The 13,973-nt window shown below is 55.0% G+C and overlaps 1 protein-coding gene across 3 annotated transcripts in view; it reads left to right on the top strand.

The window, feature by feature from the left end:
• CNTN4 (contactin 4) overlaps nt 1–13,973 on the top strand; it is a 314,773-nt gene that overhangs the window by 255,996 nt on the left and 44,804 nt on the right. For all 3 annotated transcript variants that reach the window (XM_024566039.4, XM_045199695.3, XM_045199696.3), the window contains one exon: nt 8,181–8,308. In XM_024566039.4, coding sequence (XP_024421807.2) covers nt 8,181–8,308 — 128 coding nt within the window. The remainder of the gene's footprint in view (nt 1–8,180; nt 8,309–13,973) is intronic.

Raw genomic sequence — 13,973 nt, 5'->3', positions numbered from 1 at the left:
GGTGTCCGCGTGCCCCACAAACACCTATGTCCCTTCAGTAAAGTGCAGCATCTAGTCTGCCACTCCTCACTGGTTCTGGTGGTGATGGGGCTCGGCTGCGATCCAGACTGTGCAGTTGCTGAAGGCAGGGGCCTCTCTCCCCACACCTGTATGCCCGAGGACCTCCCGTGATCGGTACACACTCGGGCATTGAATGAATGAGGCAGAAAGAAGAGAGAAAAGAAGGAGCAGGGGAATTAAGCCCGAAACTATAAACCACTTCTTAAACAGTCTCGGCTGTCCATTGTCTGGGAATTCCAACCTCCCATTTAACCCCATCTTCTCCGCGCTGACAGCACACAGGAGCCCCGGTGGGGCGCAGCCTTGGGACAACCTGCCCGCAAACAGCTGGTGCCTCGAGTTCAGTTTCCACTGCGCAAGATCAGAGGCATCGTGTTATGTCTTCTCTGCAGAGACAAGTTGTTTCAAGGGCCAGCTCGCTTTTCCTTTTGCTAAAATGCCTGAACTCTGGCTATCTTGGCTGGGGAGACAGCTGTGAAGCCCGAAGACGTGAAGTCCAGCCCCGTCGTTTTCCGAGGAGGAAAGTAGACAACTTGCCCCCGATATGTCTTGAGTGGGGAATTCAGCCAGACCTCGTATGCTCGTGGACACGTTCTAAAGGCCTAAGTCTGGGAGGAAAGGCATTTTGGTTTTCAAATCAAAACGTCAGAGGAGTTGATAAAAAAAAGTGACAATAATTTTGATGAGACTTCCCTTAAAACAAAAGTTACAAAGTGGGGCCACCGTCGGCACCTTCCGTCATGTCCCTGAAAAGTGGACTGGACCATCTGTCTTCGAATGGCGACTCTTCATCTGGAATCGAGGGCAGCCGGCCTGATCTCGGGAGCCTGGCCTGGGCGCTCTGCAGACGGCATCGGGGGGAGCAAACCAGCTGAGACGGCGTTTGCTGGTTCTCCGCACCGATCTCCACCGGAGTTCCAAAGCTGTTCGTCAGCAGCTGGCCCGAGTGCAGGATCTGCAGGCGAGGGCATGTGTCTCCGCACAAGAAAACCGCTTTGCAAGCTTCTTGGAAGTTGATTACACGGTGCTTTCCTCTCCCTCCCCCAAGTGAGACGAGCGTCAGAGCCGCACATTTGCTACTTCGAAATGCACTTCCAGCCACCTAGGAAGTGTGTCAGGGTTGAGAAGCAATGTCCCAGGGCCCACCTGCTTGTCCAGGGACTGGAATCCCTGAGAGGACCCCGTGGCCGAGGGGACATTCAGGGGAAGGACTCAGCAGCTGTCCAGGAGATGCGCCTGGCCTGGTTGATGAATTCGGCCTCCCTTACCCCCTGTCCTCAGAAGAGAGACCCTAGCAAGCAGCCTGAAGTTAATCCAGTGGCGCAACATAAGCTGGCAAGGAACCCGGCACCCTGTGATTTACATCCACCACACGTCTTTCCCAATCTATGCCAACTTTTACCCGTAACGTAGAAACAACGTGTAATTCTGGAGTGTCGGGAAGCAGTCGTTAGGGGCAGTGGAAACCTTGGAGTGTGTTGCCTCTAGACAGAAACAAGAGTCGAAAGTTGCAAAGGAACAACTTACATTTTAAAAGAACATTTTACACTTAATTTCGTAAAAGGAAAATGGTTCTTATCAAATGTTAGCATCCCAGGAACTTTATTTCCCAGTGACTTTGAGAGTCTCCTTTCCCGACAGGCGCCTCAGGCGCAGCAGGGTGTGTCTCTCCCCACCGCAGGGTGGCTGGGAAGATGCTGTGAAAACTGGAAAATTAGGTTGTGAGCAGCAGCGAGGGGCGTGCACTCTCTTAGCCGCATTTCCTAGAGGGCACTTTCCGTTGTGCTGGGCACAGGTATTAAAAAACAACCCCGAAGACTTGTGTAAAAAGTCCAGTTTCCCATTTTCCGAGCACCTCGGTCTAATTGCAGCTCTGGCTGGTGGCGTGCTGGGCACGGTGCTGACTAATCATGCAGGCCCCCTGCTGGGCGGTGCTCTCTCAAAGCGGTTTCCCTCTGCTGTTTGACCAGGACGGCGTGAGTCGCCCTAAATCACTCACAGTTCAGGCTTCCTCATTTTCAAAAACTGAACTTGCTATTAACATCAGTTTTTCTTCACCCATCACTGTAACTCATAAATGTTAATAACCATGCTGTTTCTTATTTTTGGACCTAGCTCACACACTCATGCGTGCACACACTCACTCCCAGGCACACACACAGAAGAAAATTTCTCATACGTTCCTTACCTGGCTCTTACTGTCCACCCCAGGCAAGCGTGCCCAACAAGTCTGTGTCTCCTGACCTGAGATGTGGGCACAGAGAGCAACAAAGCGTGCTTTTCGGGGTTCATAGTAGCTGACCTCATTTCTCTTTAATGACTATCCGATTTGAGTAATTTGCTACTGCGAGTTCTTGGAGGGTAACGGTAGCCCATTTTCTTTGTCGCTTGAGGTCACTGGTATTTCCAGGGTTACTCTATCCCTTTCATCCTTATTTTGAGTCCAACCTTTACACACGAGCCTTGTTCACCAGATTTCTCGAGACGTGCGGAGTGCTGAGCGTTGCAGAAAGATTTGCCGGGAACCCTCGTGTAGACGGCGCGCACGCACTGGACTTGTCTTTGCGTTAAGCACAGACTCGCAGTGATCCCTTCTCTCTGTCCCTCCATATTCTTATTAAACACCCTGCGCACCACACACAGCGGCCCCTATCTCTGCCCCTGCCCAGGAACACCTGTCAGTCCGGGGGCTGCCGGCTCCCGCCTGAGCCCTGGGTCTCCTTCATCAGCCTCCCCTTGGCAGGAGGGACAGGCCCCTGCAGATGCGGGCTGCTCCTGCAATCAGGCCGCGTGCCCCTTCCTGGAATGTTCTGTCACCATGAGCATTGCATGTTAGAACTGGCTTGGCAGTTCTTTTGGATGGTTTGCCTGGAAAGAATAGACTCTTCCCTGAAAAGAAATAGCTTTATTTTCCATCTAGGGAGAGACAGGCAGACCAGCAGCCAGGTCCAGGCCACATTGGTCACATGGCCTTGGGCTGAAGCCTTGTGGATCCTGGACAGGATTGCGGCCAGGTCATGGGAGACCACGGAAACTTCTACACCAAGCAGACCTGCAGGCTCCGAGCCCACGGGCATGGCTCCCCTGGGCACGGACGTCCGCAGAGCTTTTAGGAAACAGGAACGTGGCTCACACACCTGCGTGGGGAAATTTTTCCAGACGTCTCCGTTCCCTTGATACCTCTCTGCAGTTTTGAGACACAGAGGCCTTTGGGGGGCTGGGAAGCTTTCAAAAACAATGTGTGGGGCTGAGTTTGGGGGGGGAGAATGTTGTAATTTGCTTCTGATTTTTAAAGTGCTCTCTGACTTCAGTCACCCACCAGAAAGTTAGAGATCGGGTCTGTGCCGGGAGGTGTCAGAGCAGCTCTGAAACCCTCCGACTGACTGCATTTCAGTCCGCACACTCGCCGGGAAGAAGTGTACCACCCGGGCCCTGGTTCCGGACATTCTTTGGATAGATGAGGTGATGGGGAATTGAGGGAGTGGATTGGACAACCTTGAAATGTCACGAATTTGCAGGAAAGGGACCCGCCCAGCCCAGGTTGATGGTCTGTTTGGCCGTAATGCTGTAAACGAGCTTGATCCCGGGAACACGGTTCAAACTGATGCGTGTTTCAGAAAGCACAGCTCACACCTCTCCAGGTTCCCAGGTGACGCCAGGCAGTGCCCAGTGTGCAGACGCTCTCTGACATCAAAGGGCTCTTCCAATCTTTCGAGAACATCCAGGGAAAGTCGGTCTGGTCCTAGGGTGTCTGAACACTTTCAGACCCCTGGGTGATACCCTTCTTACCAAAGGGAAGCAGGCGGGGCTCCCTGTGCTGGCAGGTAGCCATGCCCAGCTGGAGTGCAATAACTGGGGGTTGTTTTCATCATATTTATCTGCACGGTTAGTATCTATTTATGGCAAGGGATATTGGTCTCTATCTTTCGCAGCCACAGGACATTTCCTCGATTCAATTACTTTAATTTTGAACGTTGAGCCATTTAAAGAAAATGTGGTGACTATTAAGTATGATGATGCAGAAAGTAATAATAGTAAAAACGGTCGTTGCGGCTAACGTTGGTGAGGCGCCCACTGCACACCCCGGAGCTGTCAATGTCTCACGGGCGTTTCCACATTGAACCTCCACAGAAACCTTCTGACGTGGGGGTGCTTCTCTTCTGACCCCCATTTTAGAGATGGCAGACTGGAGCCCAGGGAGCTTGAGACTCTCCCAGGTCACGTGTTAACACGCGTTTGGAAAGGAGCCGAGCCGTCGGGGAGTACCGGGATCCGCAGAACGAGAGCCTGCCCGGGAGGCGGGTGGAGACAGCCGAGATCCCACGACAGTGAAGGAGCTCTCTGCTCCTGTGCAGAGGACAGACACGGCGAGGCCGCGGTGCGTGGCAGTGGGGACTTCGGGAGTGAGCTGGCCCCCGAAGGTGGCCAGGTGTAGGTGGAGGGGACAGGTGGAGGGACTTGGAGAGTGCACTTTGCTCTCCGCCCCTGCGACGGTGTCGGGTTCTGGGGTGACGGTCAAAGCAAGTAGACCAAGGTCCTGCGGTCCCCAAGGGCTGAGAGTTGGGTACAGAGCAAAATGCAAACTTCTTTTTACCAGCACGGCCAGGGTTGCCATTCGTGCTGCAGAAACTTCCTCTCCTTGCCGACTCAGGCCGTCTGCTCAGCGGCCTTCCTCCTGGTTGGGAATTGACACTGACCTCCAGTCATTTACCGACATGGGGGTGAAGGAACCTTCTCTGCTCACCGCACCCGGTTACGTGTTTACACGTCCTTTAATTTTGCTTTTGATTTTAGAGTTTAGTTTGCGCACAGATTTCTCAATATTAGAAAAAGCAATTTTGACAGTAAAATTTTAAAAAATGTGTTTAATTAGAATCCGAGATCTAGTGTTAAAATCAAGGGCGGCCTCTTCCACACGGTTACCACGGTCTTGCTTCCGGCTCCACTTCCTTCTTGCATGGGGCAGGACTGGAAGCGAGCTCGGCTCGGCAGAGACCTGCGTGTGAACCCCCTCCCGCGGTCCCCGCACGGCCCTTGGACGTTTCATTTCCTTCCCGGGGTTTCGTTTCCTCACCTGAAGAGCTGGAATGGCAACGCTTCCCGGGGTGGGTGTGCAGGTGGAGTGTGGTCACCTGCGCAGGCCCCCAGGAGCACCCAGCAGTCCGGGCCGTCGCTCAGCCAGCGCCCCTGCCCCTCGCTGTGCCTCGCGCTCAGCTCCACGTCGTGCTGGGCCCTGCAGCCCCTTTCTGCCGCGTCCTCTGTCTCCGTGGGTTTCTATAGGCAGTGTCTCCTGGTTATTACACCATATTTTTCCAGCTCTTCCAGTGTCCTCAGAGGTTGTTACGTAGCACCTTTCGCGTGCCTTATAGTTTAATGACCTTTTTCCTCGTTGTAGAAGTCACAGGGCTTACTGTGATGCTTGGATAAAAATACGTACAGATGCAGAACATCACGATATTAGGGAGTGCCTTGTAGATTATGCTGGAATTATCTCAGATCATAAGTCTGTGGGAGAAAGGAATTCTAAACCTTATATTAATGGAGACGAGATTCTGCATAAAGGTAGCAGCTGAAGAAACCATTCTCGACAAAAGCTCTCTGTCTCTCCATTGCCGCCTCCCTCGCCTTCGAAGTTTTCACTGTTTCACGGGTGTTTGTTCCGAACCTCCGTTCTGTCTACTGCCTGAAGGACAGGTGCAGGCAGGGCCTCCCCACGGGCCGCTCAGCTCCCCCGCAGGCGGCTCAGAAGACCAGAGGCACCATGTGTGAGAGAGCTTCTCCATCTAACCTAATTTTAGCTGTAATTTTAATATCAAAGTAAACTGGCCAGAGTAACCAAAGCAAAAGACAAAAGATCTGATTTAACCTGACAAATAAACAAGTTGTTTTGGTCCGAGAAGAAATCGAATCTGCAGGTAGGCCTTCGTCTTTGCTTTCCTGTTGGGCTCACACTTTTGCACGCTGTGGGTCACCACCCCGAACGTCAGTGTGGAGTTCGCCCTCCACGCTGAACTGCTCACATGCCACCAGAAGAGCCATCATTTCTGGTCTCTGTAGCTACTACTGGGGAAGCGTCCAGGCCCACCCAGAGGGACGGGATCCCCGGGAAACCCCTGTGGGGGCAGGGGGCGTGTGCAGAGGCAGGGAGCACGTGGGGAGGCAGGGAGCGCAGGCGGAGGCTTGGGCGTCACTGCCGACAGCCCCCTCAGCATCACTCCCTCCTGCCCTCTGATGGCTGCAAAGTGGGCCCTGACGCTGCTCGCTCAACCCTGGCACCAGCCACCCTGTCGGTTTAAGGGTGCGCCCCTAAATGTCATGCCTACCGGAAGCCTTGGGCCATAACCTTACTGGGGAGTGAGGCCTCTGCAGAGGTGACCAGGTGAAGAGGAGGCCGTGCTGGATCAGGGCGGACCCCTCTAACCGTGGCCATCTGTGCCAGAAGAGGGATACGTGGGGATGCAGACCTGGCAGCAGGGAGACGGCACCAAAGACCCACAGGAAGGACAGCACCTAACCACAGAGGCAGAGACAGCAGCAACGTGTCTGTAAGCCAGGGGACCCCAAGAATTGCTGACGTCCCCAGGAGCTGGGGGAGAGGCAAGCCTTCAGAGCCTCCAAAGGAGCCAAGTCCGCCAGCACCTTGAGGCCACACTCCCGATCCCCAGAGCCATGGGACAGGAGCTCCCTGTTGTGTGGCCCTCAGACCCGGAAACAGGGTCTGAGCTGTCTGCCGCTTTGCTGCCCTGTGCTCTCTGCGGGACAAGGGGGTGCCCAGGAGAGGGGGTGTGTGGGCTTAGCCCTAGCAACTGCCCTGAGGTCCTGTGCGCTTCCTCAGCACACAGCATGGTTTAATCTCCACAGCCCAGCGGACTGGGGCAGGGGGGCAGCTTCCCACCGCTTAAAGGGTTGCAGCTCCTCCCTAGGCCCATCCGGCCCCGAGGGGGTGTGCTGCGGGCCACCCTACCTTCCCATCTGTCACGACTGTAAAATCCCCCAGGTGTTTGGGTTGAGACAGAATTCTGTGCAGAATGAAGCCAGCATGGCCATGGTCTTCCTCTGCTCTTAGCAGGCGGGCCTTCCCCGTGCGCCCAGCCCTGTCCTGTCTTACAAGGTGTAGGGACCCCTGGTTCGGAGGGGTGTGACTTACCTGGCCTCATCCCGGGCCGTGGCTGGTGTCCCAGGGGTGGGCTGGGCCCCGTGGCGGCTGCTGCGATGGGCATGAAAAGCAGCAGGGCCCTGAGAGCCGGCCTCGGGTTTAGAGTCTGTGCCCCTCCCCCGTGACGTGCAGACCAGTCCCTCACACGCAGCCTTAGACCTTCAAGCTTCTCTTCTGGAACCGACCGTGCACAAAGGAAAGGACGAACCTGTGAGGGTTTTTGAGATTTTTTTTTTAATTACACATTATTGTAAGTGAGTTGTGTTATCCCTGATCTAACAGTGTTAAAGGTGATTTAAAATTTAACTTAACTGTTTGATTATTTCCCTGTTTGCTTGTTGAAAGGTAATTAGTAATCCATCACCTCCCCCTTTGCGGGGACTCCCTTGTAGAGCCGCGCAGAAAAACCGTGGGTCACCGTTAGGGGACAGCCCTCCCCTGCCGGGCGGGAGAACGTTGTGCAGTTGGCAGCTTTTGTCACCTGTTACTAAAGCCCCCAAAAGAAAGGGTCAGCCTCGTTGGGGCCAGGGTCCCCAAGCTGGTTTTGAACCACGAGACGGACACAGCCAGAGCTCCAACAGCTGCAAGCGCAGATTCAGCCCGTCTCGTAATTCCAGCTGTGCTCCTGTCCCCTGCGGGCCTGAAACCTCCAAGTGACCGTGTGGGACAGCAGCTTCTCTGGGCAGCAGGTCACTCATTGTGGTGTGACTCAGACGACCTCTTTCATGTAGGGAAAATTGTGTCCTGTGTCACACAAGCCGCCCCTCGCCAGGGAGAAGGGGCGTTTGAGAGTATGGTGTCAAAAGTGTAAAAAGTACTAAATAAGTCACACGTCCTAGTGATGTGCGTGTGGACGTGTACAAGCACCCTAAAGAAAGATGAGGCTGCCCAGTGACGTAGCCGCGATTCACAGTGTGCAAGATGGCAGACTTAACCATTTTGGGTTGATTTGCTTTGATTTCAGAATTACTATTTCTGAAGACGGAAGCCTCAGAATCGTCAATGTGACGAAAGGCGACGCTGGGAGCTACACCTGTGTGGCCACCAACCACTTTGGCACGGCGAGCAGCACCGGGAACCTGGCCGTGAAAGGTACGGGCGTGCCTGTGAGTGCGCACAGTGATGCGTCTGGGGGGGGGGGGGGACGGGGCGAGGGGAGGCGGCGGCACCACGTCAGCACGTGCAGATGCTGCCATTAGCAAAGTAATTCCGCGTGGCCCCCAGCGTGTGGCTAATCATCCTCAGCCCAGTGCTGGCCGAGAGTACGGCCTCGTTCCGGAATCATCAGGCACAATCCTGAGGATCCCGGCCGCCGGGCCTGTTGCGGGTTTGTAACTAATGTCATCGTCGGTCTTTAATGAAATTTCTCTCCAGCCGCTGCAGCTTTGAAATTCGCGTCTAGAAACACTGTGCTAACAAATTAAAAACCCACGACTCAAATGCTACTTTTAGCAAACATTGTTTCAGCAATGACGCTGACAATTTAAAAAGGTTCTTCAGAGAGATGGATGTGGGTCATTCTAGCAATAAAGGGCTTTGACCTCCTCCCAGGTGACCCTCTCAGTTTTAAGGACATAAAGTTCCTGCGCCCCTTGGCCTGGGTGCGTCATCGCTGATGATGAGGTCCCCCGAGCTCTTAGTTCAGCACGTGGTGGGAGTCTGTTCTCCCCGCCACGGGTGGATGGGTCGGGCCGAGACCTGTGAGGGGCGGGGTTTTAATGTACATGTTTGCATTTCTGTCACTTCACATCACCCTCCTCATAGAACGTGTGGGCGAAGGGGACCTGACGGGGACATGACAGGGACATGAAGCCCAGGGTGGGACTTTCTGAGGATCGCCCGCAGCGGAAGGGGAGGTTTACCCAGGAACCCTGGGTCTGTGTTCTCCTTGGTTCTCCCACTGCACCAGGGGGTTTTTCACTCGTTTTCTTCTTTCTCCGTACCAGACGGGGGCGGGGGGGGGGGGGGCATTTCCTGTCTCTCTGTACCAGATGGGGGGGCATTTCCTGTCTCTCTGTACCAGATGGGGGCGGGCCATGGCCTGTCTCTCTGTACCAGATGGGGGGGCATTTCCTGTCTCTCTGTACCAGATGGGGGCGGGCCACGGCCTGTCTCTCCATACGAGAAGGGGGTGGGCCACATCACGCCCTCCCCTCTTTGCTCACGTGTAGCTCCTCCTATGAAGTCAGATTGCCCACGGCAAAGAAAAATACCCAAAAGAGAATATTGGCCGCAATTTTAATTTCAAGAGGGACATTAAGAGTCACCTAATTACATGTTCCGGGGTCGTTGAAAGTTGGAAAACTCCTACCACCCAGGGAAGCCTTTCACCATAAACACGCACACCTGTGCAGGTGGCCCTCGGGAGCCCCGGGCTCAGACGTACATCTGTGTTTGGAATGCCTGCAGCTGCCTCAGCCGATCGATCGTGCACTCGAAGCCGTGGCCAGCGTGCTCACCCTGTCTCACAGGGCCGGGCAGGAGGAGGTGTGGTAGCCTTCGTGAAACAAGCCTCCGGCGGGAGGTCTCGGCTCACGTAGGCTGCCTGAGCCACGGAGGAAGGTCCGGGGGTTAGCGGGGACCAGAGGGTCCCCAGGATTCAGAGCTGGTCCCAGTAACCGAGCGCGTGTTAGTTGCGGAGGTGGAAGCAGATACGGTCAGCGATCTTCAGGAGCGATGGAGGCATGGAGCTCAGAGCTGGGGGGTCTGGCTCGGAAGCGCCTTTCCCCCGTTCTGCAGGCTCTGTGACCTCGGACAGGTGACCAGCCCTCACGGGGTAATGGCATTGCTGACCACGTAGGGTCGTGGTGCTGGCCGAGATAACCCATGTTACCTGTTGGGCACGGTGCCTGGCTCTCCGACATGCAGGGCCCGGCAGAAGTGAGGCCTGCGCGAGTGTGGTTGATGGGGTAACAATGTGGGTGCGATAATTTATAGATTTAATGGGACATTTCACCTAAAATGTCCTAGGTATGCTTGACTGAGATCTTGTTGTGTTACAGAATCACATGCTAATGGTCTTGTAGTGAAAGAGTTTGTGATAAAACAGGGGCGTCATTTGTGCCGAACCCTGTGTTAGTAGTTGTTGCTGCGTTTTAATAAAACGGCTTTCACCCCAAATCACGGTGGAATGGACATTGAGGAAATGTCCTCCCCCGGCACACGAGACCCATTAGCGGAGAGAAGTGCACCACCAACGGCTGAGCCCATGAAAGGTCAGAAACAGCAGGACGCAGAAACCACACGTGGGCTTTTCCCACGCAGGAACAGGTGACGTCCTGCCTTCAGTGACCACCCTCATCAGCTGACTCCCTCAGCTGCGAAGGGAGCTGGCGGAGAGGAAGTGCCGTTTCTGTGGGAGTCCGTATCCCAGCCACCCCTGCAGCCCCTGGTCACACAGCCGCTGCCAGCCCTGCAGCCCGCCAGTCCCGCAGCCCCGCAGCCCCGCAGCCCCGCGGTGCCACGTAATCGGCCAATGCTGAATCCTGGCGCCAAGCTCCCAGTGCCTGGTGACGAAACAGGCCACAGACATCTCGTGCTTCAGGTGGGAAGAAAAGCTGCGGAGACAGTAACCTGTACCTGTTGTAAGAAATGAAATACTTCAATTCTTACCTCCTTGTAAAGTGTAAACAATGCTTCCCCAGTAATGCAGTGAGAGATCGTTGTAGGCAGTCCATAGATAAACTGGTTTTTTAAATAAATTTCTTTCAATGTGTATTAGAAAAATGCGGGTTTTTTCATTCATGGCAAGGATTTTTAAAAATCTCCTTTAAGAACATAGTTCAGTAAAGAAGGGAGTCAGTTTACAGAAAAGTGCAAGCGACACATTGTCATGAGAGGGTCAGCAAAGTCGTGAGGACGGTGTGTGACAGTTGGGAAGTGGGACTTGGCAGTGACTTTCAGTGGCCTTCAGGAAGGACCTAGAGGGACGTGTGACCAGCCAGCACACCCCACCTATGCTGGGCCCGTGTTCAGCTGAGGCACACGGACCACTTTGAAACTGAACTCCCCCAAAAGGAGGGAAAGGGAAGGGCTGGGCAGGAAGAGCCAGGTGGCTGTGCCGGTGGATGGCGGAGGTCAGCAGGGACCGGCAGGGACCAGCCGGGACGTGTGATACCTTGCCCAGTACGCTCCACCTGCCAGCTTCCCCACAGAGGTCCTCTGACTCTCACCTGACTCTTCTGGACGAAGTGGGGCAAAGAAAGAACTCTGGGCTGTATGTGGTCGGGGTGCGGGCCGGCCACAGGCCCGCCACCGTGGGCGAGGTTATAGGCCTCGGAGAGCCGCAAGTCTCCCGGCACAGGGTGCTGACACCGGTCGGCGTGAAGGGGAAGGGCACGTGGGCGCGCACTGGGAACTGCAGTTCAGACACCTGCCCGGACAGCCAAGAGGCACAGAAACTGTTCTGAGCGCCCCGTGAACTGTGCCATGGACGGACTCACTGATTGGCTTATCAAAGTGCTTGAGCCCTGCCTCCCACATGGATGGAACAGCTTTTCCCCAAACAGGACCCAGCGCGGGGTTTCAACGCAGTTTGGAAACCTGCAGCGGGACTTGCTCATGTGCCAGAGAAGGCGTTGCTGTGTAGCCTGAGAAGGTGCTTGTGTCCGTTTTCCTCTCCTGGAACGTGTGGGGCGGAGACACTGTGAAGGTCAGCCATCAGAATGCATCGCCTCTGATGCTTTTACAGATCCAGTGCTCGCCCTCCCCACCCCGCCCTCACTGTGGGGACAGAGCCTGAAGATAGTGTCAGCCTTGGACGGCCAGGGAGGCCACGGGGAGCATGTGGGGACGAGCCCACCGCACCAGGGGCAGGAGGGTTACAGGCGGTCTCTGGCAGGCAGCCACCAGGCGGTGACAGCACCAGGTGCTCTGCCCAAGCAAGCCAGCTTCCAGACCACAGACCTCGGACAGACGCCCTGGGGCTCTTGATTACTGTCCAGACCTTGGACTTCCTGCCTTTCACTGATTTTATTTTTCAAACTACTTATAGTATACTGAGGTTTGGGTCCGACCCCTGAATCCCAACACAAAGCATGATGTCTGGCCTTTAAACAAAGACGGGCTTAGTGGTGGTCGACGCCAGTAAGAACTCTGCGGAGGGCCAGCCCCGTGCACGAGCAGCGCCATCTCGTCATTGCACTTCTGTCCCTGCGTCAGAGCCCAGCAGCTGCTCCTCACGGCCAGGGTCAGCCCTTTACAGAAAAAAGATCTGTAAAGAACCGATCCCTTCTTCTCATAGGCAGTTCCCTTCCCCAGAGAGACCCTCAAAGCATGGTCCAAGGTGCAGCCCATCCAGGCGCCACCCGACTTCCATGGCACCTAGGCCAGAGCTTCTCATCCTGCTGAGTCCGCGTGCAAGCTGGGGTCAGCGAGAGACCTCTGGCCCAGGACCCCCGCCTCACCCCAGTGTCCAAAGGGCTGACCTCAGTCCTCAGCCATCAGTGGAAAAGCTGAGGAGAGGCAGTGGGGCCATTGAGCAAGAGAGAGGAGGAGACCAACGTGGCGGACAGCGGGCGAGTGAGTCCCATCTGACTCTCCAGTCTCTGCGGAGGCCTCACATGGCTGGGACCCAAGTGCTGGGCCAGGGAGAGTCTCAGAGCACAGCACACACAACCCGGGGGCTTCAGGACGCTCGTCACCTCTGTCTCCCCGCGGTCCCCAGCCTAAACCGGCTGGCCTGTTCCCCACTCAGCTCTCACGCCACTCAGGCAGCGGCTTGTTCTTCAACTAACACGTTTTTCCTTTTGAAGTTGTCCTACATACACACTTTACCCTGATTTCATCTGGTCGGAACATGTTTTTTTTTTTAATTTTTATTTTTGTTTAATTTTCTATTTGGTGTGCTTTGAATTACTTTTATAATAAGAAAAAAATGGTACTTTGAGTAACTTTGGTGGATAAGAAGGTCCTCAGTGGATGGGATGACAGCCTCAGGTGCTCCTGACCTGGACTGATTCTCTGCCCTCACTCTTCCCCTGGCCGAGGGACGGGGCGCCTGCGGCCTCCGGAACGACTCAGGGGTTCCCTCCCTGCTGGGGTTCGCGCCCCTCACATGCCACCCGGCGGCGATGTGTGTTTGGAAGGAAAGATGCACGTGCGTACGGCAGCCGGAAAGGAAATCTTCTCGCCCACACAGAGGGGGTCCACAGCACGAGTACGGGCAGCATGTCAAGCTCCTTCTGCTGTACCTGTCGGGCGTGGAGAAGTACCAGCACTTCCATGCAGAGCAACCACGCGGAGTCTTCCCAACGGGAGCGTGTCTGAAAATGCACTGGAGGCAGCCCGCACCGTCTCAGTAAGATCATCCATATTTGACCGTCGGAAGTCGGGCCCAGCGGTGACGTCTGGCTGCTCGCCCACAGCAGGAGTTGCTTTCTGCATCGGCCCTTACCTCAGAACATGTTTCAACCTAATTAGAGGTCTTCCACTGGAACCAATTATTTCTAGGCGGTAATTAAGGGTCTTTCTAATAAGTTAAATGCAAATTCTGACCCAAGGCATCTAGAGTCGGAGGGAAAGTTTGTTGTTAGAAGGGCCAAATGCTCATTATGGTAAGTCCTCTGGTACAGGGACAGTGGCCAGAATATTTCAAACGCGGGGTCCTGTTGGATGTGAGGCCTGCCGCAGTGGAGGGACAGCAGTTAGCCGACATGGGCGAGTCCTGGAAAAGGGAGCTAACGGTGCCTCTTTCCTCCCTGTGCTCACGGGGCGTGTGTAACCCGGGAGTCTCTTTCTCCCAAACGTGAAGCTGAAG

The sequence above is a fragment of the Desmodus rotundus genome, chromosome 8 (genome assembly GCF_022682495.2).
Source record: "Desmodus rotundus isolate HL8 chromosome 8, HLdesRot8A.1, whole genome shotgun sequence".
Lineage (NCBI taxonomy): Eukaryota > Metazoa > Chordata > Mammalia > Chiroptera > Phyllostomidae > Desmodus > Desmodus rotundus.
Note: the sequence above shows the minus strand (reverse complement) of the source record. Positions and strands in the feature narration are given on the sequence as shown.